The 26,247-nt window shown below is 46.8% G+C and overlaps 1 protein-coding gene, 3 long non-coding RNA genes and 2 other non-coding genes across 6 annotated transcripts; 5 read left to right on the top strand and 1 right to left on the bottom strand.

Moving 5' to 3' along the window:
- Positions 1-4: 4 nt before the first annotated feature.
- Positions 5-111, top strand: LOC124475093. Its single transcript, XR_006956892.1, has one exon. It is a non-coding gene; the product is annotated as a U6 spliceosomal RNA (small nuclear RNA).
- A 3,329-nt stretch (positions 112-3,440) lies between these two features.
- LOC124475092 lies at positions 3,441-3,547 on the top strand. The gene has a single exon (XR_006956891.1). It is a non-coding gene; the product is annotated as a U6 spliceosomal RNA (small nuclear RNA).
- LOC124474832 lies at positions 3,454-9,450 on the top strand. Its single transcript, XR_006956863.1, has 4 exons — positions 3,454-3,672; positions 8,136-8,210; positions 8,295-8,354; positions 8,452-9,450. It is a non-coding gene; the product is annotated as an uncharacterized LOC124474832 (long non-coding RNA).
- Positions 9,451-15,523: 6,073 nt separating this feature from the next.
- LOC124474769 lies at positions 15,524-16,793 on the bottom strand. Its single transcript, XR_006956859.1, has 3 exons — positions 16,734-16,793; positions 16,410-16,631; positions 15,524-16,250 (listed from the first exon to the last, which is right to left on the bottom strand). It is a non-coding gene; the product is annotated as an uncharacterized LOC124474769 (long non-coding RNA).
- A 2,820-nt stretch (positions 16,794-19,613) lies between these two features.
- Positions 19,614-24,918, top strand: LOC124474761. The gene is made up of 6 exons (XM_047031179.1): positions 19,614-20,966; positions 21,082-21,291; positions 22,323-22,675; positions 22,794-23,044; positions 23,141-23,389; positions 23,490-24,918. The coding sequence occupies exons 1-4, from the start codon at positions 20,447-20,449 to the stop codon at positions 22,971-22,973; spliced, it is 1,263 nt and encodes a 420-aa protein (XP_046887135.1). The 5' UTR covers positions 19,614-20,446; the 3' UTR covers positions 22,974-23,044; positions 23,141-23,389; positions 23,490-24,918.
- LOC124474767 lies at positions 21,308-22,139 on the top strand. The gene is made up of 3 exons (XR_006956857.1): positions 21,308-21,650; positions 21,868-22,030; positions 22,113-22,139. It is a non-coding gene; the product is annotated as an uncharacterized LOC124474767 (long non-coding RNA).
- Positions 24,919-26,247: the final 1,329 nt, after the last annotated feature.

Here is a 26,247-nt window from a genome sequence, read left to right as displayed (position 1 = left end):
GTTTGTGCTTGCTTCGGCAGCACATATACTAAAATTGGAACGATACAGAGAAGATTAGCATGGCCCCTGCGCAAGGATGACACGCAAATTCGTGAAGCGTTCCTCATTTTGGGCCCCTGTGTCTTATTAAATAAATCAAAATATGATTGAGAACATAAAAAAAAATAATGATTTTACAAATCTTTTGAAGTGAACTGGGGAAATATTGCCATCTAGTGGTAGTTAACGACATTGTAAACATAGTTCTATGAGGTATTTAGGGCCATACACCACAGGTTAATAGGGTAAAATTTTTAACTGATAGACATCACCATTAAACTTCCCCAGTTGATTACTTATATTAAGACAATGTTTCGCATAACAAGTTTTCAGAATATTTTATTTAGATATGCAAATTATATGCAAATGAGGCACAATTTAATTAAATGTGCGTCCTTTTCCAGAACTGAAATATGATTATTGGTTAAAGCTAAGTAAAAACTTTTTTTGTCCTTTTGTTGATACTTTGAATATAAAGTTTTTTACAGAGGAGATTTTCGATTGCTCTTTTTATCACTTCAGAAATCAGAAAATACTGTCAACACTCAAAAAAACGATTTTCGCCACTTTATTTAAATAAAATTTCAGACAAAATAGGCTATGAAACATTTATTAACAAACCCCTCTGTAAACTCCTAGACAAAATAAGAAGATAAATAGAAAGTTCGATGTATGTAATTACTACAGAAGTGGAGATTTCACGCTCAGAGCATGAGAAAAACCTCATTTTGAGAAAACGGGTTTTTAAAAGAGTGTTGTAAAATTGTGTACAAATGGATTGGAAAGCACTATTTACAGACAAAATATCTCATCAAGACCTTAGCAACAACAACAGAAAACATCCCAAACACATTCAAACTGAAAATGTAACCAGTAATGGCTTTTAACTGAACAGAACTGTAGTAAAACACACACGCACCCGCACAGACACACTGCTACTAGAACTTCCACCCTGGTTTTGTGGTTGTCCATCCTGCTTAACTTTGCCTATAGCTTAACTTATGTGTGCAGCCTAGTTTTCCATGCCTACTTCATATCTCGGACCCTCATCCCTATCTAGCTGATGCCTATTCAGTATTGCAGTGCTCAGACACTTACGTCTCTGCTTCATGCTGGTTGCAGATTTGGACATTCGGAACCGTTCAGTTTCCCTCATGGCATTAACTGTAACAACTGTGCGCTGAAGGCACAACCTCTCCATACACTTAGCATGGCAGAGGCACCTTCATTAAAAGTGGAGATGGCCATACTGGCTGCTGCCTCAACTCATCTTTTTGGACACCGCACCCATACAACAGAGTTGAGGCACTCGTTTGCATTCTGAGTGCCTCAATGCTGCATTCGCTGCAGCGGGCTGTCACTTGACATGCGGTGGTACACTGGGATAAGCTGCTTCCCCACCTCATGGGTTGAATAGGTTCCAGCATGGTGTTTATGGCTACCAGGTGATTGCCATTCTCCTCTGCTTTTCTATACCAACACCAGAAAGCCTGCATGATCTGCTCCCTGGTCCTTTGTAGTGACTCCAGCCCTCTCTCCATTCCTGCCACTAAAATCTAATGCTTAGTGTATTTACTTACTGTTCATTTGGCCAAGTTTCATTGTTAAAGTTATGTTTTTGCCACTAAAGTAAATAAATGTACGTATATTGGTAGGCGACATTATCTAAATATTGTCCACCCTGATATTAAAGGGAAAAGCCTGTGGGGTCTACTGTAAAACTGACTGAATAACACATGAATTAAATACTTAATTGATCCGCAAAACAAATTGATGAAGGCTACAGTGGAGCAGTGTTTGTGTGGGTGGGGGTGTGGGGAGAAGACAATACAGCAATGCTTTCATTAATCATTGATGTTATCCAAAGTGGCACATTTGAGCAGAGTGGGAAAGATGCATTTATTTTCCCATACCCCAACCCTAACTCATGGGCTAAGAGCACCATTCGCACATTCAAGTCAAAGGCAACGTCGTTTCTCGTTCCGTCTTGCAGACGCGTAGATGTAAGCCTATATACTTTTGCGGTAGCCTGCCCATCTATTTTGCACGAACTACACTCCAGAAGCAAACTACTACTAAAAGCCATGATTATGCGGATAAATAATAATTTTAAACCCTGTCCTTGTGCAATCAGGACAAATTCATTCATTAACCAGTTCATGTAATCGCGCTACATAAACTTTCAGCTGTGAGGCGCGTTGTTCATGTTCAGCGGTATCTACTCTTTTCCCATCGATAATTTTCGCATAGATAGAGCTTGACAGTCGTCTTCATTAAACTGTTGAGCCTTTTATCTAGGAAGTGACAATAGTTGTCTTATTTTCTTAGAAGTTTGTGTTAGTGCTTCTTTCGGCATTTTGAGATTCAAAAGGTCTCGCTGAGAGCTAAACCAGGAAGCGTCAGTGCGCATCACGTGATGCATTTGAATGAATCAGGTTATCAGAAATCGACTCCAGCCAATCGGATTTCTTATTTAGGTCAAACCCTCCCTTTGTACTTTCACGATTGGTTGCTGATACAAAGGAAATGACCATGTTTGGATCGGATAACATTGTGCAGGAGAAAGAGAGCTTTACAACGATACCACAAATGTCATGGTGAAGCCAACGGTCGCGGTACTGTATGTTACGTTAGAATGCTAACTTTTGGTGAATTTTGGTGAAATCCACAGGCACAACAAGACACAGTGCAGTAAAATAAACATTTAAAAATATATTTTGAACGTTTTTCTTTCAACTAGTTAGAAAATAGACATGTTGAGGAAGCAAAATAGCTAAGAAAATCAAAATTGACCAGTATACGAAAAACTCCTATTTTTGCCTGCCGTGTCTCGCCTTAAGCAGATCAAACATTGAAAGAAAACATTTTTGACATCCTCAGAAGAGGGTTACTAGTACATGCAGAAAAACAAGCTCAGCCCTCTCAAACACTGAGGGTGAGGGGACAGAGGGCAGCCTGTTTTCTGCTGCATACGTTGTGGAGTGGGGGAGGACACAGCTCTGCCTGCTCTCTGCTGTGTAGTGGGGGAGGGGAACTGTGACTGTAGAATGCGGAAGATAATCCTTTTGATCCGAAGCACCAATGGGTGTAAAGAAAAGGTTTTCAGATCTAGAACGACCAGTCCTGGTCGAGAGAAGATTAAACCAGCGTCATACTTTTCCCCTCTGCCGACTGGTCTATGTTGACTGTAATGAATTCATAATATTTTTCCATTTTCAGCTGGTGATAATAAATGATACAGTTAAAGAACGTCATAGTTCTGTGACAAGTAATTTCTTAGCTTACGGTAGGTATCTGATGTCTGGTGTAAGGCTAATTTGGGAGTGTAGTTGCTGAGACTTCCCTGTGATATTTTGACCAGGTTTTGGTCTATATTTAGAGCTTCACCAGGGTGATGGTTTGTGCTTGCTTCGGCAGCACATATACTAAAATTGGAACGATACAGAGAAGATTAGCATGGCCCCTGCGCAAGGATGACACGCAAATTCGTGAAGCGTTCCTCATTTTGGCCCCTTGTGACTCTAGGACTTCAATATTAATGAAAGCTAAACTTTCCATTTAATAAACTACTTACTAACCGAGAGTGAGGTCATGCCGGGAAATATCAAACTGAGGCTGAAACTTCAAAGCCAAGTAAGTAGTTTATTATATGGCATTTTTAGCTTATTTTCATTTTGTGAACGAAAATAAATGGTACCTCTAGGCCAGGGATTCTCAAAGTGTGGCCAGGGGTGCGTGAGCTGCCTCTAGGGGGTGCGCGAGAGGAAAAATGTAATGGTGGTCTATTGGTGTAATATGAATTATTATATGGCAACGACAGTACAAGCTTTCGGATTGGCTAATGGGTCCTGCTAGCCGCGTATTGCCCTCCTCGCCCGTCTGACACGGATCCTGACCAATTGTTTGTAAACATTCGGGATGCGCGCAGCATGGTGGCAGAAAACGGGGAAAATAAAGCCTTTATAACGGCTAGAGAATTACACCGATTATTCCAATAGTTCGATTTTAAAAGACCAAAAAGGTTGGGGGGAGAAAGCGATTCCACATTGATCTGTCACATCAGAACTTTGATTTGGGGCACGAAAGTCTTGAAATTTGCGTGAGAATGTCGCCCGGTAGACCGCATAGGCGGCAGCCATGTCTTCACGTCATGACAAAGGTAATATTTTTTACAGTTTTACAGTCAGTCCGACAACAAAAAAAGTCGAGCAGGGCAGCTTTAAAGAGATCTGGGAATTCAGCTTTTTTGCCAGCTGGTCCAATTATTTTAGTGATTTGTGTAAAACTGGCAATCTGAGTGAGACTGCGTCCACGTTACTGTACAGTAGTGTTTTGACGTTAGCCTGAGTCAGACTCGGGTCGCTCACTGGCAGTCTGCACAATGTTGTTTGTCACTCCATTCTACACTTAGAACGTCAGGGCCTTTGGTAGATACGAGCCTGCTGAAGATAGCCAGAATCTCGGATTTCTTCAACCAAGCCTGTTTCATTCATCATTTGCCTGAGAAAGCGACCTCTGTTACTAGCTAGCCAGGCTAGTTTTGCCCGTTTCACTCCTCAGGCTATTTAAAGGTACATGTTAGTCAATAAACGCCAGCAAGATTGGCACGTGACTTTAGCATATAAATTGATGTGTTCCTGTCAAATAAATATTTCTCTCGTTTCTCTCCCATGAGAGCTAGTTCAGAAAACATGTTTCTTTCAACTGCACTGTTAACACTGGGACAAATACTTACGCCAGGATCGCTGCAGAAACCTACTCTGCTAAAACAGGGCGTTTTCACCCATGTAGTTTGTTTGCTTTGTTCCGATCCAGGGATTAATATGATAAAATGTTGCTGTTGCCCCTTTGTTCGGTTTGTGTTTACACTGCAACATTTAACAGCGGACTAAATCTTGTAAACAAACTCCACGCACTAGCAAACTGTTCTCTCATTGGTGCGGCTTAATAGGCTGTAGATTTTTTTTTAAAGGTGTGGGGGAGTGGGGGTGCGTGAACCCGGTCGGGATGTAGTAGGGAGTGCGTGGCCTAAAAAGTTTGGGAACCGCTGTTCTAGGCTAATTGTAGCTAGCTCTCAAGTCTTCTCACGGTGTGTATCATGTGTTGCCTAGCAACTCATTACTTTTGATAGAAAGCGGACAACATGGTTCTGCTAAAATGGCTTTAATTTCAACACAAAATAACGACACAAGTGATTCAAAGAGTCTAGTCTTCATCCTCACTTTCGATGACAAATCTTTTCAGCATCATCTGGATAGTAAAACTCAGCAGCTGACTCGTAGATATCGCTCATTTTGAAGCTGACGTCAGAGGGCAATACGGATCCGTATTGAACGGCGAAGAGGGCAATATGCGGCTGGCATGACTACACAAGAAAGCTTGTATCGTCGTTGTCATATAAAAAGATTAATTATTGTATGGCAACGACGGTACGATGTGATATTTTAGTTAACAAAATGAAAAGAAGCTAAAAATGCCATACAATAAACTACTTACTAACCTCGACGAACGGTCGAGGTTAGTCGTATCAACGGCTAACCAATCAATCGGCTTTGCCGTATCGACCGAGCGATAGCGAGATTCCAGTCTCAGTTTGATATTTCCAGGCATGACCTCACTCTCAGTTAGAAAGTAGTTAGTATAAAATAAAATACAAGTTGCCCTCGTTACCGTCTTCTGAGGATGTCTAAAATGTTTTCTATTAATGTTTGATCTGCTTGGCTACCTCATTGCTGCTTGCAGCTATTTTTAAAACGAGATGAACATGAACAAATTATTAAAGATTTGCATACTTGACCATTTTTGGTTTTGCACTGAAAGTAATCAGTCTCCCTGGAGGACATCTTGTGGAATTTTTAAGAACTGCATGTTTACAATGCCGTTTACCACCACTAGACAACGCTATTTCCTCATTTCACTTCAAAAGTGTAGTAAAATTAATATTTTTAAAATGTTCTTAGTCATATTTTGAGGTCCTAGAAAAGCACAGGGGCCCAAAATGAGGGTCATCCTACATCGTTTCACACAATCTCCAATGTCATTGGCGCATGTGACCATCTGTTTCACATAATTGACCTATGGCAACTGCCCCGAAAGTGCTTGTTTCACTTAACCAATCCAAACCCTGGATTCTTCTTAAAAAACTGCCATTGCCAAGTTAAACCTGTAGCCCTCATATCGTACTGTACATCCATAGCTAGCGTAAGTTGAATCACCCATTGTTTCAGGTAAAACCACACTCAAAACGTCTGTTAAGTAACGTAAGCTGTAGCTGGCTAGAAAGCTGACATTCGCCTCTTTCTTTCGATGTGTAACATGTGCCGTCTGTAAACGATAGTGGCATAGCAGATAATTGTGAAATGAGTTAAGTTTGACTGTGTACAGTTGGCACTGAAATCATATCGCTAGCTAGCTACTCATCATAGTATAGGTTAATGTAACTTTAATGAGCTAAATATGGATTGAAACTTGCCGTCTGTGTAAATAAAAGTAATCTAAAATAACTATGAATTACTGTCACGTGTCTGTGTACTACATTGGGACATTGCCAGTCCCTCCCACCCTTGCTACAGACAGTTTGATTCGTGATTTGCATCTCAATGGAGGTAGAGACCTAGACCTGAAGAATGTATGGGGGCTAGCCACCTGAATGGCTCAACTGCAATTAGGAGCTATTGTGTAGTGAGGAGAGTATTTTGTTTTGAGGGAAAGAAATCTTGAAATAATTAGCATGTCAACATTCTTTTGTCAGGACAGGAGAAAAATAGATAAATACAGAATACTCGAGGACTTTGACCATGGACGATGGACACAGCCAGCATGAGACCTGTTAAGTTCTCAGGACACATCAATACCCCCTCCAGTGAAAACGTTTTATGCTCCATGGTGGCCTCCAATATTACCAAACAAAAGTGAGCTTGGTTGAAAGTGTGAATCTAGTGTGAATATAGGGGTGGGCGATATGGCCAAAATCTTCTATCACGGTATGAGTAATTTTATATCACGGTTACGGTATATATCACGGTATAGTAATTGTTCTGTAAATTCAATTAAGAAATGGTACAAAATAACCATACCGTACCTCCTCACACTCATTTATTTATTACAAACAAAAAAAACTGCCTCACATGAGAAAACACTTGAGTTAAAAACAAAAGACTCAAACTGTACTGTAGCTACAATATCCAACTTATCGATTAAAGATTTTCTGGACTGCGCGAGCTTTCTAGCTATCTGTCTACCTGGACACAATTTGCGTTCGGGGGTTAATAAAGTACCTATCTATCTTATCGACTATGGAAACTTTATTATATGGCTTCAAATTTTACAATGAGGAGGCTAACAAGTAACACTAGCAGGAAGTAGCATTGCTACGAGTGTTATGCTAGGTTGCTAGGTAACAGAAGCTAGCTAGCTTTTTTAATGAATGCTCATTATGTATTTGTAGCCTACTTATCATTTTGATAATAGGTTAATATAGCTAATATAGATTCTTAGAGCATGTGTTGCCTTCATAATAAGGCTTATATTAGGCTTTTAATTTGTTTGCGGCTCCAAATTATATGGCTCTTTCAACATTTTGGGTTGCCGACCCCTGTCCTAGATCAAGAATGCTAGCAGAGCCACCAGTGTAATTTTACAACAAGAATTTTACAGCGCGAGACATAAAACTTGAACAACAAATCGAATTGGTTACCTGCAGAATGGGACATCAAATATATAAGTAATTAGCATCGGCATGAATGTGGTCCACTTAGACAAAATACACTCCACATCGAAAATTCGGTCAGACCAACGCAAATGTGCTTCAGGTCAAACGAAAATAGCAAATCAATTGGAAGTTAAACTACAATTCTAAATATTGCAACAATGCGATTTATATGATGGCTTATATACAATACAACAACCATTTAATTGACACGTGTAATACAAAAATATAGTATAAAGTATATCGCGGTTGAAACGGTATAGCCAAATCTCTCCCGGTAGACACATTTCTACCGTTGCACGGTATGTACCGTCATACCGCCCAGCCCTATGTGAATATTGTCTGTGCTCAATGTTGGTGAAGATTAACACAAGTCTTTGTTTTTTAGAAAGGAAGAGATCCCAAAAAACAAAATCCTCCAAGCCAGTTCCGGACCCCCAGCCGCCCACTCCACCACCGACAAGTAAGCTTGGTTGAAAGTGTGAATCTAGTGTGAATATTGTCTTTGCTCAATGTTGGTGAGGATTAACAAGTCTTTGTTTTTCAGCAAGGAAGAGATCCCAGCCTCCAGTCAATTTCATGACCTATAACTGGACCCTTTTAAAAGGTGTGTGCAGAATCCACACCTGCACAGATGTGTAGATCAATTTTTTCCTTTCCTATTTGATTACCTCTAAATGCTTTTTCATTTCCTCTCTCTGCAGACAGGAGAGCAAGCTGTGGCCGCCTTGGCAGCGCCACTCCCGCTTTCGAGATTGACGGATCGGAGGAAGAGGCAGAGGAAATGCCTCTCCTTCTTTGTAGTAGGAGTTTTACCCTGCGTGACATTGGACGTGGCCATGTCCGTCTTCTTTTTCCTCCGCCAGGCTGTTGTCTTGCAAACGGCTGATTCAGCCTGGAACTCGACCTGAGGAGGCTGCTGACCCCCCCTCCGTTCTGCCTGACCGGACGTATCCTCAGGTTCGACATAGGGACGGGGGTTGTCTGGCTGCCCTGCAGACTGAAGTAGCTGCATGGCTGCAGGGAGTGGTGCTGCAGACACTGCAGAGGCGGAGGGCTGGTCCACCGACAGGAGAAGCACCTACTGCTCATTGGACTTGCAACGGTCCATGTGCCTGAGGAGAGTAGGAGGGAGGGAGAAGGAGCAAAACACAAGTGCCATTAGTAATGAGCCTAGTAATCTTCAGGGCTTATGTCACGCAGATAGATAACAACACCATTGTTAACGGTAAATGACTCACCACTGTGACAGGGTGCGCTGGTTCAGCTTGAACAGCTGTAGACGGTGTCCTCCAGGCAGTGGTACGGGAGACTTTCTCTGGAAGAAGAGGAGGGTGGAGGGGTTCACCGACATTGTCCTGGGACAGAGCGGTTGAGGCTGGCGGTTGAGGCTGGCGGAATGGGCACTGGGGTGGGCTGTCGCTGCTGGGTAGCCTGGCGTGCGAGGTCCTGCGGCGTCACAAAGGCGAAGGGCTGCCGATGTCCCTCCTGCTGATACTGGAGGGGCCTGGCAGCAGGGAGAGGCTGGGCAGCAAGACTTGGTCCATGAGCAGGGGGGACTAAGTCTTGTAGGAGGATGGCCCTCTCCCTCTCCTTCTGACGCATGCAGTACCTGTAACACACAGACAGACAACATTGTCAGTCATCTATTACACACAGCCATGTTTATAGACTGCCCTCCCTTAATACTGTTACATTTTCAGATACAGTGCCCTCCAAAAGTATTGGAACAGTGAGGCGAATTCCTTTATTTTTGCTGTAGACTGAAAACATTTGGGCTTGACATCAAATAATGAACGTGAGACCAGAGATCAACGTTTCAGCTTTTATTTCCAGGTATTTACATCAGGATCTGATGCACAACTAAGAAAATATCACATTTTGTTTGAATCCACCCATTTGTCATGTGAGCAAAAGTATTGGAACAGATATACTTAAAACATATTTAAGTGAATAAGACTTAATATTTAGTTGCAAATCCTTTGCTTTCAATAACTGCAGCAAGTCTGTGACCCATTGACGTCACCAAACTTTTGCATTCTTCCTTTTTGATGCTTTCCCAGGCTTTCACTGCAGCCTCTTTCAGTTGTTGTTTGTTTTGTGGGGTTCCTCCCTTCAGTCTCCTCTTAAGCAGGTAAAATGCATGCTCTATAGGGTTTAAGTCTGGAGATTGACTTGGCCAGTCTAATACCTTCCATTTCTTGCCCCTGATGAACTCCTTTGTTGTTTTGGCAGTGTGTTTTGGGTCGTTATCTTGCTGCATGATGAAGGCTCTGCCAATCAGTTTGGTTGCATCTTTCCTTAAATTGGCAGACAAAATGTTTCTGTAGACTTCCGAGTTCATTTTGCTGCTGCCATCATGTGTTACATCCTCAATGAAGATTAATGAGCCCGTCCTAGAAGAAGCCATGCAAGCCCAAGCCATGACATTACCTCCACCGTGTTTCACAGATGAGCTTGTGTGTTTGGGATCATGAGCAGTTCCTTTCTTTCTCCAAACTTTAGCCTTTCCATCACTTTGGTAAAAGTTAATCTTTGTCTCATCAGTCCATAAAACTTTGTCCCAGAATTTTTGAGGTTCATCTCTGTACTTTTTGGCAAATTCCAGCCTGGCCTTCCTATTCTTCTTGCTAATGAGTGGTTTGCATCTTCTGGTGTAGCCCTTGTACTTTTGTTCATGAAGTCTTCTGCGAACAGTAGATAGTGATACCTTCACTCCTGCCATCTGGAGGTTGTTGCTGATCTCACTAACAGTTGTTTTAGGGTCTTTCTTTACAGCTCTCACAATGTTTCTGTCATCAACTGCTGATGTTTTCCTTGGTCTACCTGTTCGACGTCTGTTACTTAGTACACCAGTAGTTTTCTTCTTCTTCAGGACATTCCAAATGGTTGTACTGGCTATGGCCAATGTTTCTGCAATGGCTCTGATTGATTTTCCATCTTCTCTAAGACTCACAATTGCTTGTTTTTCACCCAAAGACAGCGCCCCGGGTTTCATGTTGTTTTCACCTCTGAATACAGTCTGCATAGACAAAACCTATCTTACCCAATCTGAACCTGAGTGTAGACATTCAGTGGTATTTATTGATTGAATAATGTATGTAATAGGACACACCTGGGCAACAAAACACACCTGTCAGTCATATGTTCCAATACTTTTGCTCACGTGACAAATGGGTGGGTTCGAACAAAAAGGTGATATTTTCTAATTTGTGCATCAGATCCTGATGTAAATACCTGGAAATAAAAGCTGAAACGTTGATCTCTGGTTTCACATTCATCGTTTGATGTCAAGCCCAAATGTTTTCAGTCTACAGCAAAAATAAAGGAATTGGCCTCACTGTTCCAATACTTTTGGAGGGCACTGTATCTCACCATTGTGAAAAGGTCCTTTGATTGAGCTCAAAGAGCTGTAGGCTGGTCTGGGCCATCAGCCTCGGGTTGTCCAGCACTGCGTCTCTGATGGCCACATAGTCCGCCATAACGAGGGACCACCTGGTCCTTTTGACCCCGGCGGACTGCGTGGCCGATGGATGGAGACGACAGAGCTGGCTGCAAACGGCCTCCACGAGGGGACTCGTGTTTGGCCAGCTTGCAGGACCCGAGGCGGTACCGAGTGGGCAACTAGAAGAAAAAATGACTGTAGACTCCCCCTATATTTATTATGAGCTGTAGATGCCTTTTCTGTACTATTAATTGAATGAAAATAAGACATACCGCTTGAGTGACCCCCTGCCAGTAGCAACGGGAGTCTTGGTTGCCTTGAACCTCCCCCTGACCAACCTCTCCTAGTGTCGCGCAGGGTGGCCCCGGAAGGTGACACCTCCAACAAGGCCGTGGCCAGCCTGCAGACGTGTTGACATCCAGGCTGACCATCGGGTCCTTTGGACTCCTGTAAGACACAGGAGTCCAAAGCAAAACAAAAAGGGAAAAGTGAATAAAAAGGCCAACACACAATCAACTGCAAACTGCACGCACACACTGACACACACACACACATCATAGTCTACAAATTCACTCCCTCATACCTCAGTGTCTGAAGAGGAGTTCAGAGGTGCGTCAACCTCTAACTCCGGGGCCTCAGGAGGGTTGTTGCTGTCATCGTCAGGGGGGGCGCCCGGTCACCTGGACACAAGGAGAGGGCAGGAGAGAGGGTAGACAGAGAGAGAGACATGCATGCAAACAATGTTTCTGGAGGTTTCCGCTTACTTGTAAGTGAGGATGGCTGGAAATAAGCAGCGGTGGGCTGCATCCAGCTGCCTCACTATGCCCTGTGACCATGCCACAACCCCTTTTCGTACACCGAGAGCATGCCAGGTACTCAGTGGCCATGAGATACCAGGCATCGATGTCTAAGACCTTCCGGATGGTCTTTGTGTACACCCCAGCCTTGTGCATGACCTGATGTGGCGGTTCGCAGCAGGTGTCACCACTGAGAGCCACCAGCTCTACGGTCCCTTCATGAGGCAGCTGTTCCTGCATCTTTGAATGGGATGCAGCGGACGTCCGTCGATTGCTGGAGGGTAAGCGGTCCCAGCTGGAGGTGGAGCAGGGGATGGTCGGCCTGACCGACGGGGAGGTCTTCAGCCAGGTTTCCAAGAAGGAGATGGGCCACTGCCGTCGCCGCACACGTGGAGCGGCGGAGACGGAACTGCTGGAGGCCTTCGACGGTGAGAAAGGACACGACACCCTGGGCATCCCCCTTTGGGACAGCAGCCGCATCCAGGCAATCTGGGGAGAGCAGAGGCGTCACCTCCACTGCATTCAGGATCCACCCGGTGTGGATCTGTACACCGAGACCGGCAGGCTCGCTGCGCGCGCGGTTCAACATCTCTGGAGTCGTTCCACCTCCACAGAAACCAGTTCATCCCAGGTAATTGATTGACATAAACCATCTTTTTTTCCCTTCTTGTTTTCTGTGTGTATAGTCGATTAAAGATAGAAGATGTCTTGTTCTCTGTCTGTTCTCTTTCCTCCTTCAGGAACATCAGCGAACACCATACATTTCCAGGCGTTCCTGCTGGATGGACTGGTGAGGTGAAACGAGAACACGGGCGCAGGGCGGCATAGACCGAGCGGCTGCTGGACGAGACCGTTGCAGGCTTTCCTGGAGGCCAAAGACTCCATGGGCATCCCCCTGCTGGACAGGGCCAAGATGGAGGACATCTGGAGCACGCAGCAGCGCCACGTGAGGTGCATCCAGAATCCACCTAGCGTCACCCGCAGACGGGACAGCAGGTCCCCCTCTCCCTCTGTACTGTGAAGTTCTGATTTCAAATAACATCAACAGCACCTAAGTCCTAGGTTCGGGGTAAGCCCCGAATGTTCAACATATGGCTCGGCCCCTGGTGGGGGTAGGCTGGTTTGGGCCATTACACTCCTGTGCTGAAAATTGGTCTTGTTTTTGTTTTGTTAAAGCCATTCACATATAGGGATTCCCACGTACCGTTTACCCATGCCACCCTGCCAAGACCTCTTGCCCCCCCTTTGCCACCCCATGTAAAATGTTGTAGATTCGCCACTGCCCACTACACAGCAGAGAGCAGGCAGAGCTTTGTCCTCCCCCACTCCACAACATAGACAGCAGAGAACAGGCTGCCCTCTGTCCCCTCACCCCTCCCTCCACACCCTCAATGAATGACTGAAGTGTTTGAGAAGGCTGACCTTGTTTTTCTGCATGTACTCGTTACCCTCTTCTGATATGTGTAAAATGTTTTCTTTCGATGTTTGATCTGCTGGGCTACCTCATAGAACTGCCTGTACATTGTAGTATATCCACCCCTAGATGGTGTTATTTCCCCATTTCACTTCAAAAGTACAGTAAAATCAATATTTCTTAAATGTTTTTGCGTCTCATCCTTGCTTTATTGAAACAGCGATGTCCACTGTGGAGTGTTTCACATCGTTTCACACAATCTCCAATGTCATTGGCGCATGTGACCACCTGTTTCACATAATTGACCTATGGCTACTGCCCCGAAAGTGCTTGTTTCACATAACCAACCAATCTGAACGCTGGATTCGTCTTAAAAAAACGCCCTTGCCAAGTTTAACCTATTTCACATAATTGACCTATGGCTACTGCCCCGAAAGTGCTTGTTTCACTTAGCCAACCAATCCAAAACCTGGATTCTTCTTAAAAAAAACGCCATTGCCAAGTTGAACCTGTAGCCCTCATATCGTACATCCATAGCTAACTAAGTTGAAGCACCCATCCTTTCAGGTAAGACGACATTCAAACGTCTGTAAAGTAACGTAAGCTGTAGCTGGCTAGAAAGCTGACATTCGCCTCTTTCTTTTGGTGTATAACATGTGCTGTTTGTAAACGATTGTGGCATAGCAGATCATTGTGAAATAAGTTGCGTTTGACTTTGTACCGTCGGCACTCAGATAATATCGCTAGCTACTCATCATAGTATAGTTGGTGTAACCTAACTGGCTAGCTGTCTTTAATGAGCTAAATGTGGATTGAAACTTGCTGTCTGTGTAAATAAAAGTCATCTGAAATAACTGAATTACTGTCGCGTGTCTGTGTACTACATTGGGTCATTGCCAGTCCCTCCCACCCTTGCTACAGTTTGACTCTTGATAAGACGCCATGGGTGATCGAGCTGATTTGCATCTCAATGGAGGTGAAGACCTTAACCTGGAGGAGTGTAATGGGGGGCCAGACACCTGAATGGGTCGTTCAAAGGAGATGGTTTACCTGCTATTAGGAGCCATTGTGTTGTGAGGGGATGGGGCTTTATTTCTTGAGTTGGAGACCATGGAATGTTGGTTTGAGTGAAAGGAACCTTGAAAGAATTAGCATTTCAATATCCCTTTGTGAGGATCGGACAGGACAGGAGAAAAACGCTATAAATTTAGAATACTCTGGGCCTTTGACCATGATGGACACCAGCAGGATGAGACAAGTTCAGCCAGTCAAGTTGTGTGGTGACACATCCACCCCCCCCCCCCCTTTGCTCAGTGTTGATGGGGATTAACACAAATCTTTGTTTTTTTTTTTTTTGTTTTTTTTTAGAAAGGAAGAGGTCCAAAAGGGACACCCCCCAGCCTCCCACTCCACCACCAAAAAGTAAGCTTGGTTGAAAGTGTGAATCTAGTGTGAATATTGTCTTTGCTCAGTGTTGATGGGGATTATCACAAGGCTTTGTTTTTTTTTTAGAAAGGAACAGATCCCGGCCTCCAGTCAACCTAATGACCCGTAACTGGACCCTTTTTAAAGGTGCGTGCAGAATCCACACCTGCACAGATGTATGCATACATTTTTTGTATTTTTCATTTGAAATGGGTACACAAATGACAGTGGTTTGATTTCACCAACAGCCTTTTTCAGGGCTGGCTGGTTGGGCAGTGCTGCGGGCAGGGCTTGTTGCCTGCATGCTGCAGGTAGGGCTTGGTGCCTGTGTGCTGGTAGTGCAGTGTGCGTTTCAGATTGACAACAGAAGAACAAGGGTAGAAAAATGACAGTAGTTGGAATTCCCCACACTATTTAAAAAGAAAAACGTATTCAAAATCAAATCAAAATGTATTAGTATAGCCCTTTCTACAAGCAATGTCACAGAGGACTTCACATACGGCCAGAGAACTGCCCCTCAACCAACCTAAACCCTCAAGGAAGACAAGGAAAAACTCCCAGAAAAAACTCCGGACTGGAGAAAAAATGGAAGAAACCTTGGGAGGAGCAATTCAGTGAAGGATCCCCTCCTCCAGAGACGGTTGGTGACATAGAGGAGCAGAACACAGGCTAAACAGGGTTATACAACAGGGAAGTGTCAATGGGTGTTGAAACACTCTCTCCCCAATCACAAAAAAAGAGATTCAACATTTACAATGCTTACTATTGAACAATAATGTGACACACTGCAAAACATGACATTTCGGGCCGTCCCAGCGCCCAACAGCCTTTTTCAGGGCTGGCTGGTTGGGCCTTGCTGCGGGCAGAGCTTGTTGCCGGCATGCTGCAGGTAGGGCTTGGTGCCTGTGTGCTGGTAGTGCAGTGTCAAACAGCGACGTTTTCCTCCTCTTCTTGGCCAGCCACTCATCCACCGAGCGCCAAGCTGTGGACGCGCAGAAGTTCTCGGACTTAAAGCGGCTGTGGCCAAACACCTTGGTCTTTGGCTGACCACAGAGACGGCAATTGAAGGTGTAGACACGTTTCTCCTTCCTGCGAGGAAGAGTCAAAACAGTGGTAGCAGTGGTGGCAGTGGAAGCAGTGGTGGCAGTGGTCGTAGCAGTTGAATAAGCCTGGTCCAGCTTCCTTTTCCTCCGCCATAGCGTCGTCCTGGAAGACACTCTGATGTTTGGGTCACCCTGGGCCTCGACCTGAGGCTGCTGCAGTTTCGGATTGAGGTATGGAAGGGGGTTGTCTGGCTGCTTTGCAGACTGAGGTAGCTGCAAGGCTGCAGGGAGTGGTGCTGTAGACACTGCAGTGGCGGAGGGCTGGTCCACCGACTGGAGCAGCACCTGCTGCTCGTTGGCCTTGCAACGGTCCATGTGCCTGAGGAGAGGAGGAGGGAGGGAGAAGGAACAAAACACAAGTGCCATTAGTAATGAGCCTAGTAATCTTCACGGCTTATGTCACGCAGATAGATAATGTCATGCGGATAGATAACAACACCGTCGTTGACTCACAGAAAAGAAACAGTAAATGACCCACCACTGTGACAGGGTCCGCTGGTTCACCTCGAACAGCTGAATAAGCACTGTTGGCCATGACGAGGCGACAGTTGATGACCGCGTCCCTGATTATGGCGTAGTCCCTAATCACGGCTGACCAGCAGTTTACTTTGACCCCAAAGTAGTCGACGGCCCTGCTTGTGGATGCTGCAGAGCTCCAGAAAGACGGTCTCCAGTGGATGTGACAGAGAAGGAGTAGGAGCTGTGAAAGGGAACTAGAATAAGGTCTCTCACAAATATACTAGATTTTTGGAACAACTATACTTGAGTAATAACATGGAATTGCATTTATTTTCCCCCTCACCTTCCAAGTCCATCTCCGCGGCGGCCAACACGAGCATGTCCTCATGGATGTCAGTGGCTCCTGACTGTGTGGCAGGTGACGGAGGAGGCCTGGGAATGGGCCGGCCTGCAGACTGAGAAGAAGCTGAGGACAAATAGTATGACTTTAATATCTGACACACATACAAACATTGTCATTTGTGTTTATCACTGTGAAATGGACTTACTCTGAGGCCTTTGTTGGCAGGCTGTGCTGAAGAAGAGGAAGGAGGCCGATAGGCGGTAGAGGAAGAAGACGCTTTCTTCTCATCCCTCCTCTTGATGTTCTCAATAAGCATCGACATCTGAGAGCCTGGACGCGAAACCTGCTTCTTAAGCCACTGTACGTATCTGTAGGATAATGGAAAGACATCAGAGAACGGTTAACTTTTTTTTCCTTCAAATAAGGCTTACTCTCACAATACTCAGTACATTGCAGTAAGTAACTTTAGTTTATGATCATAATAGTAATAGATAGATATTCAGAAACATAGATAGATAGACATAAGATAATTTATGAAAGTAAATTAAGTAACTTAGTCAGTAACTTTGTCCATTACAACAATCTTAATAGTAATTAAATATAACAATTGTTTCATTTCAACTTGGAGTTTGGTACTTACGATGCATGCTGCTTGTCCACAGACTAGTAGAGGGCAGCGAAAGACAGCACGGAATGGGCGCCAAAGCCCACCAGCTTACGTCCCTCGTCGTCCGCAGGTCCAGGGTCCCGTCCAAACGCGTGCCAATCACAGACCGCGGGCACCACCCGGGGAAACAGCTGGGCGTACTGGTCCAGGGCGTCCTTGTTCTCCATCAGCAGCACCTGTGAAACGTTGCCAGTCTCCCTCTCTCGCTGGTGAACTGCCAACAGGAGGCCCTGAGCGCCCCCTAACCACCACCAGGAGCCAGGGCCAAGGCAGCACAGGAGGTGGAGGTGCGGGCCCACGTCGTCTCCCAGGGCGGTGACCCCAGTACGAACCTGCTGGTGCTGAGCCAGCACCGGCTGCAGTTAGGGAAGTTCTGGGGTCAGACATTTAAGTGGCTACTGGAGAACGACGTGGGCTACACCCTCCCGCTCATATACTCCCATCAGAAAGAGCGGGAGAGGAGCTGCTCTGTCGGCGCTCATGGCCAACAAGGACGCCCTCACTCGCTACGCTCACGCCTTCCCTGAGTTTGTGGAGGCACTCAGGTTTGTGGAAGGAGTATGCTATGGAACTGCATGAGACCAGACAATGGACATGTTAAAACCCTTGTCTGTTTTAACCCTGTTTCAAACCTCATCTTCCACAGGTTCCACCAGGCGTGACGTAGCGAGAGTCCGGGCCTCCCAGTCCGGACATGAGGGCGAGGCCCTTGTTGGCTTTGGCGAGCACAAGGCAGAGCGGCTCCAGGACCTGTATGACGCCAAGGACAAGGAGAGAGTCGGGTAAGGCAATCCACACCCACATACTTTGACTATTTTAAGAAGAAAGTCACATGTCTGCGATTATATAAATATGACATATGTATATTCCATTATTTATACTGTTATTTACGCCATCAAACGTTTCAGTTTCGTCAAGTGGCTGAGGAGGAAGACACCGCAGCCGGGGAGTCAAATGAATGCTGCCCTAAAGTACATCCGCATGAGAGACCACGAGGTGGCGGCGGCAGCGGCCTCAGGCGGCCCTACATCCACCCCTGCGGCCCCCGCTCCTGTGCCCATCCAGCCGCCCCCCTCCCCCCGTCCGGCCAGCCAGGCTCAAAAGGGGTATGATGTCTCACAAATTGTGTTCTGACCAACTGCCTCCATTTATTTATAATTAAATTTTTTATTAGAGTAGCAGAGTTAAGTGTCTGGTCTCTTCCCTCCTGTGTGGTTTTGTAGGCGTCTTGGTGCGGTGGTCTCTCAGTGCTTAGGGCAACAGAGACCCCTGACTCCCCAGGCGCTGCAGGCAAAGGTGATGAAGGTCATCAAGCCTTCCCTGAAGCCTGCAGCACCAGGTGAGCGCTGACGTTTTTTCATGTCATTTTTTTTCGAATGATTGAGGATAGTTGGTTTCCTGCCATGGTGTCTGTCTCACTCTCTCTCTCTCTTCCTGTGTCTTGCAGCGGTGTCTACTCCTCACCGGCCAGCTCAGGACACTTTCACAGACGCTGAGCTGGTCGGAGTCGTTGACGAATATGAGAACTGTAAGTCAAAGACTTTATTGAATGTACTATTTGCAGTAGTGAAAGTATTTGTGTTATTCTTATTGATATGTAACGGTCTGACATGTTTTTCTCCTCCCTTTGACACATCAAAAAAAGGATGGGTAATGTTGGTGAGAGAAATTTAAATATCACTCCACTGTTTCGTAGCAATGTCTTGTAGCGGTGTCCTCTGCTCACGTAGTCTGTCCGTGCTTCTTCATTATAGTGACTTGCCCTTTCATCAATCACCTTTCCACATTTCACACTACATTTTTCATTTGTTTTCATTTTTTTTTTGTTTTCATTGATGTCCAGATAATTACTCCTTGGCTGCAGAAGGGTGCATGTTCTATGTCAATAATTGCTGAGGCCTGCTTCCTTCTCCTAACATTTTTTTCTTCACTCACGCAGCAATTCACTGCAAATTAACTTCTCATAACACAAAGCACTGCACTGACAATTAACATCTCATATTTCCATCCGTTTTGGTGAGGCTTTTTTATAGCTTTTCTAACTTCTGTATTTTTATTTATGTTAAAGCCTTGCGCATACAGGTCCAAGCGCCTCATCCTACATCGGCTGTGCCTCCTGAGAGGGCGCCCCCAGCCCCACCGCGGGAGGAGGAGGGTCCACCGCGGGAGGAGGAGGGGGGTCCACCGCGGGAGGAGGAGGGGGGTCCACCGCGGGAGGAGGAGGAGGGTCCACCGCGGGAGGAGGAGGAGCAACTACCCCTGCTGCCAGCCCTCCTGCCCGCAGGGCCCCCTGAAGACAGCCAATCATTTACCTCAGCACTATGTTTTATATGAACTGATTATCTATACAATTCTGTTATCAATTAATATAAACATTATTATTATCAATTAATATGAAAACGTGTGTGCTCTGTCTTTGTTGTTTCTACACAGTTGTGTCCCCCTGGCTGGCGGGGAGCGCTCAGCACTGCACAGCAACAGTGGATCGGCCGGGTGCTCTTTACGTGGAAAAACAACAAAGCGGAGGTTCGGCCAGATCTCCAGCTCTGGTACGAGCCTCCGCAGCCCCGGCCGATCTACAGCCAGCCACCCGCATCGCCAGAACCCTTCTTCGCTTGTCGACTGTTCCTCTGGATGCCCGTTCGCTTATGGGCATTCAAGCTGACATGCCCCCAGCCTGCCTGCCAAGGCAAACTGCACAAGGCTGGGGTGTACACCAAGACCATCCGGAAGGTCTTAGACATCGATGCCTGGTATCTCATGGCCACTGAGTACCTGGCATGCTCTCGGTGTACGAAGAGGGTTGTGGCATGGTCACAGGGCATAGTAAGGCAGCTGGATGCAGCCCACCGCTGCCTATTCCCAGCCATCCTCACATACAAGTAAGCGGAACACTCCGGAAACCAGTTTTTTCAATGCTTAATATTGTATAAGTGCCTCCACCCCAGCTGATTTACGTGGACCGGGACTGTTGCTCCAGCGGATCCAAGACAGCTGCCTTGTTTGCCAACTCTGACTGGCGGTTCGGCTGGACATCTGGCACCTGATGCGGCGGTTCGCAGCAGGTGTCACCACAGAGAGCCACCAGCTCTACGGTCCCTTCATGAGGCAGCTGTCTAGCTGCATCTTTGAGTGGGATGCAGCGGACGTCCGTCGATTGCTGGAGGGTAAGCGGTCCCAGCTGGAGGTGGAGCAGGGGATGGTCGGCCTGACCGATGGGGAGGTCTTCAGCCAGGTATCCAAGAAGGCGATGGGCCGCCACTGCCATCGCCGCACATGTGGAGCGGCGGAGACGGAACTGCGGCTCATCGACCTGCTGGAGGCCTTCAGCGGTGAAAAAGGACACGACACCCTGGGCATCCCCCTTTTGGACGGCAGCCGCATCCAGGCGATCTGGCGAGAGCAGAGGCGTCACCTCCGCTGCATACAAGATCCACCCGGTGTACAGCTGTACACCGAGACCGGCAGGCTGACCAAGGGCAGCGTCAGTCTGCCGGTTTATCGCTGCGCACGCGGTTCAACGTCGCTGGAGTCGTTCCACCTCCACATCAACCGGTTCATCCCAGGTAATTGATTGACATACACCATCTTTTTTTTATTTTTCTGTGTGTATAATCGGTTAAAGATAGAAGATGTTATGCTCTCTGTCTGATCGCACTCCTTTTTCTCTTCCTCCTTCAGGAACATCAGCAAACGCCCATCATTTCCAGGCGCTCCTGCTGGATGGACTGGTGAGGTGGAACGAGAACTGCGCCGCAGCAGCAGTGGAGGGACGGGAGCAGCCTCTGCTCTCCTACAGTGGCCACCTGCAGCACTCCCTTAACCAGCTCAGCCAACGGGTGCTTGGTGTGAGTCTGGTTAAGGATCACACCGCCCCAAGGGAGTGCACAGGTGTGTCATTCGGTCTCAGCCAGTCGGTGCTCCAGTTCGGCAAGTATAAGGGAATCTCATTTCGCTGGCTGTTGGGGAACGATCTGGGGTATGTTGTGATGTTGTTGGCAGGTCACCAGCGTGAGAGGGAGACTGGCAACGTTTCACAGGTGCCGCTGATGGAGAACAAGGACGCCCTGGACCAGTACGCCCAGCTGTTTCCCCGGGTGGTGGCTGCGGCCCGCGATCGGCGCGGGTTGGACAGGCACCCTGGACCTGCTGCCGACGGACGATAAGGGACGTAAGCTGGTGGGCTTTGACGCCCATTCCGCGGTGCCTTTCGCTCCCCTCTACGAGTCTGTGGATTAGCAGCATGCATCGTAAGTACCAAACTCCAAGTTGAAATGAAACTATTGTTATATTTAATCACTATTAAGATTGTTGTCATGGGCAAAGTTACTGACCAAGTTACTTAATTTACTGACCATGATCATAAACTATAGTTACTTGCTGCAATGTACTGTGTATTGTAAGAGTAAGCCTTATTTGAAGGAAAATAAGTTAACCGTTCTCTGATGTCTTTCCATTATCCTACAGATACGTACAGTGGCTTAAGAAGAAGGTTTCGCGTCCAGGCTCTCAGATGTCGATGCTTATTGAGAACATCAAGAGGAGGGATGAGAAGAAAGCGTTTTCTTCCTCTACCACCTATCGGCCTCCTTCCTCTTCTTCAGCACAGCCTGCCAACAAAGGCCTCAGAGTAAGTCCATTTCACAGTGATAAACACAAATGACAATGTTTGTATGTGTGTCAGATATTAAAGTCATACTATTTGTCCTCAGCTTCTTCTCAGTCTGCAGGCCGGCCCGTTCCCAGGCCTCCTCCGTCACCTGCCACACAGCCAGGAGCCACTGACATCCATGAGGACGTGCTCGTGTTGGCCGCAGCGGAGATGCACACATACTCCTCATCGGTGTAAACGTATCTGAGTTTATCATCCAAATGTCCCCACCCTCCTCCTAACCACCGCCCCTCTCTCTATGTCATTACAGGTGAACTCCTGGGGGTGGAGTACCTGTACTCCCAGACGGGCAGAGTGCTGCAGGACACCAGCGTGGACCCTGACATTCCGGACGAGGAACCCGCCATCCAGGAGCTCAACGTGGAGGACGAGGGCTTTGAAGAGGCAGGCGACGATGAGGATGACCCAACCGTCCACGTCGTCTTGCCTCTGCCCGACGCCTCGTCCTCCAGCACAGCAGTGGTGGCAACTCGGTCAGGCGTTCACACTGGTGCACCCGGGTCAGGGCCATCCGTTCCGGGCGCCCCCCCTGACAGCAACAACCCTCCTGAGGCCCCGGAGTTAGAGGTTGACGCACCTCTGAACTCCTCTTCAGACACTGAGGTACGAGGGAGTGAATTTGTAGACTTTGCTGTGTTTTGAATTTTTGATTCTTTTTTGATTTATTTGTATTCTTTTTTTAATTCACTTTTCCTTTTTTGTTTTGTCTTTCCTCTTACAGGAGTGCAAAGGACCCGATGGTCAGCCTGGCTATCAACACATTTGCAGGCTGGCCACGGCCTTGGTAGAGGTGCGTCACCTTCCGGGGCTGAGTGAGAGCAGGGTAGACCGCCTGGTGGAGCTGTGGCAGGCTCAACCAGAGCCAGACAAACGGCATCTGGTCCACCCTGCGCGACACTAGGAGAGGTTGGTCAGGGGGAGGTTCAAGGCAACCAAGTCTCCCGGTGTGGCAGGCAGGGATTCACTCAAGCGGTATGTTTTATTTTCATTCAATTGATAATACAGAAAAGGCATCTACAGCTCATATTAAATATAGGGGGAGTCTACAACAGTCATTTTTTCTTCTAGTTGCCTGCTCGGAACCGCCTCGGGTCCTGCAAGCTGGCCAAGCACGAGTCGCCTTGTGGAGGCCGTTTGCAGCCAGCTCTGCCGTCTCAATCCATCGGCCACGCAGTCCGCCGGGGTCAAAAGGACCAGGTGGTCCCTCGTTATGGCGGACTATGTGGCCATCAGAGACGCAGTGCTGGACAACCCGAGGCTGATGGCCCAGACCAACCTACAGCTCTTTGAGCTCAATCAGCGGACCTTATCACAATGGTGAGATATCTGAAAATGTAACAGTATTAAGGGAGGGCAGTCTATAAACATGGCTGTGTGTAATACATGACTGACAATGTTGTCTGTGTGTGTGTTACAGGTACTGCGTGCGTCAGAAGGAGAGGGAGAGTGCCATCCTCCTACAAGACTTGGCCCCCCCTGCTCCGGGTCCAAGTCTTGCTGCCCAGCCTCTCCCTGCTACCAGGCCCCTCCAGTACCAGCAGGAGGGACACTGGCAGCCCTTCCCCTTTGAGACGCCGCAGGACCTCACACGCCAGGCTACCCAACAGCGACGGCCCGCCCCAGTGCCCATTCTGCCAGCCCAGCCACCAGCCTCAACCGCCAGCCTCAACCGCTCTGTCCCAGGACAATGTCGGTGAACCCCCCCACCCTCCTCCTCCAGAGACAGTCCCACGTACCACTGCCTGGAGGAAACGACAGATGGAGGCGGGTGGCACCGACCAGCCCCGGAAGGCCCCAAGACAATTCCTGTGCAGCAAGTGTGGGCTGCCAAAGAGGAAAGACACAGGACACACCCAGTTTGGCGGCACCCACTTCTGCTCTGTGGCCTCTGGAGGGAAGAGCGTTGAGGTGTGGCTGGCAGAACAGAGAGACGCTACTAAGGGGGCAAAGTGACAGAGACACTGAGCATCCTGTTGGGTAAGTGGGACGTTTGCTTGTATATAGTTCCACGTTCTGGTTCACCTCTATAAGAACCAAGACCTTGGCGAGGTATAGAGACTTGTGTGTGTCGAAGACCCTCAGAGCTAGGTTGTCTGTAGTCTTAGGACTACTGGCAGGGACTCCCATGGCAAACAGGTCTGAGGTGAGACACCAGACAAACATTGGTTCAATGCATTCAATAAATTCAGGACAAGGACTGAATGAATACACTGTTCAGTGACTGTTCAGTGCACCACTCCCTGCAGCCATGCAGCTACTTCAGTCTGCAGAGCAGCCAGACAACCCCCGTCCCTATGTCGAATCTGAGGATACGTCCGGTCAGGCAGAACGGAGGGGGGGTCAGCAGCCTCCTCAGGTCGAGGTCCAGGCTGAATCGGCCGTTTGAAGACAACAGCCTGCCGGAGGAAAAAGAAGACGGACATGGCCACGTCCAATGTCACGCAGGGTACAACTCCTACTACAAAGAAGGAGAGGAGTTTCATCAAGTTCACCTGCGAGCTCTGTGGTCAGCCAAAGACCAAGGAGTTTGGCCACAGCCGCTTTCGGTCAGAAAACTTCTGCTCGTCCACAGCTGGGTGCTCGGTCGAAGAGTGGCTGGCCGAGAAGAGGGCAAAACCGTAGCTGTTCGACACTGCACTACCAGCACACAGGCACCAAGCCCTACCCGCAGCATGCAGGCAACAAGCTCTGCCCGCAGCAAGGCCCAACCAGCCAGCCCTGCAACAACTTCAGAAGGACAAGACAGGCAGTACACTTATCCTTCTTAATGTGGCTTGTCACTGACTGAAGTGCCTACGTATCTATCTATTCTTCCTATGAACCCAGTTATGACTGCTTTAAACAAGTACCGGTTGGCTACACACCTCATGCCGGGCTTATACAGATGTGTGTATTGGCACTTTAATTATTATATCCACATATCAATGTATAATTATTAAATCCACTGCAACAATAGGACAAAGGAACACCAACAAAATGTGAATAGCCTACAAACAATAAGCATACTACTGTAACAGGCTTAGAGCCGCAACAAACGCTTATTATTATTAATAATCGACTTATCTAACGATTATTAGAACCATAAGTCGACTAATCATCTATTTTTTTCATTGATTAATCAGAATGCTTTGAATGATTATTCAGCTTATACAATTTGTTAAAACACTGAGTTATAATTATTCTAACTAATAAATAAAACCAAGAAATCACTTCAGCTTTTGAAAAAAATATTTGTATTAAACTTTGAGCCAACTGAACAGGCTATTACATCTCTTTTTGTCCAATTTTGTCCAACCTAAATAAAAAAATCAAGTCTCTTGTTAGACAACAGGGTTCTGTTCAATGAAAAACAGTGAGTAACAGTATAATTTCTGGACTGGCTTTTTGTTTGTCTCATTACAATGGTCATATACACTGATCTGTCTAACTGCTGTCTGTGGACATGTTGCTACTGTGTTAGTATTCGTGAAATACTGCGTAATTTGTTATTACCAACTGGTGTAGCTAACTAGCCATCCAGCTTGAGCACGCTCACCTCTTGCAGTCTCCTCTCGTGCGGGGATGCTTTCGTTTTAAATGTTTATGCATGCACGTTGTGCTACCATGGAAAACAAGTTCGGCCTTGCACACATTCCATATGACAGTATTTTTAGTTGAATCTTTGGTGAAACGTTCCCACACGCGACTTTATCAGGCCCGTTTGCACCCTAAAATGTTAACCGCTTTTTTCTTCTATTGGATAGCATACGGGAGGGCTGCTTTAGTCTACCGCTACAGCGCCGCACTGGTCAAATCACGTTAGTGCAGGCATTTAAAATAGGTCCTATGAGATCAAACGATTTGTCGACAATTTTTTAATGTCGACGCTGTCGATAACGTCGAATTATCGTTGCAGCCCTTAACAGGCTAGAGGCTATTCTAGGTTTTAAAACTGGTCGTAGCATTCACTATCTAACCACTCGTTCAGGTGCTTTCTCGAGTGTTTGCAACCAACTACCGCACACGTCGTTCCCGAACCACTTTTCTTCATGTTGTAAATTGTATATCCTCTTTGACACTGCAACATCAGTGCTTTGTCGGCAAAACGGAGCTAGCTAGCAAAACAAACCCAGCCCGCCAGAACGGAAGTGGATTGCATATAGGCAGACATTAGTGAAGGTCAGAGGTCGAAGAGC

Source organism: Hypomesus transpacificus, chromosome 12 (assembly GCF_021917145.1).
Source record: "Hypomesus transpacificus isolate Combined female chromosome 12, fHypTra1, whole genome shotgun sequence".
Classification (NCBI taxonomy): domain Eukaryota; kingdom Metazoa; phylum Chordata; class Actinopteri; order Osmeriformes; family Osmeridae; genus Hypomesus; species Hypomesus transpacificus.
Note: the sequence above shows the minus strand (reverse complement) of the source record. Positions and strands in the feature narration are given on the sequence as shown.

Excerpts from the sequence above, each read along its gene's own strand:
- LOC124474761 (XM_047031179.1), top strand. The coding sequence starts at position 20,447 with ATGCGGCGGTTCGCAGCAGGTGTCACCACAGAGAGCCACCAGCTCTAC. Across the intron at positions 20,967-21,081 it reads CATCAACCGGTTCATCCCAG|GAACATCAGCAAACGCCCAT; the intron begins GTAATTGATTGA and ends TTCCTCCTTCAG. Across the intron at positions 22,676-22,793 it reads ACTCCTCTTCAGACACTGAG|GAGTGCAAAGGACCCGATGG; the intron begins GTACGAGGGAGT and ends TTCCTCTTACAG.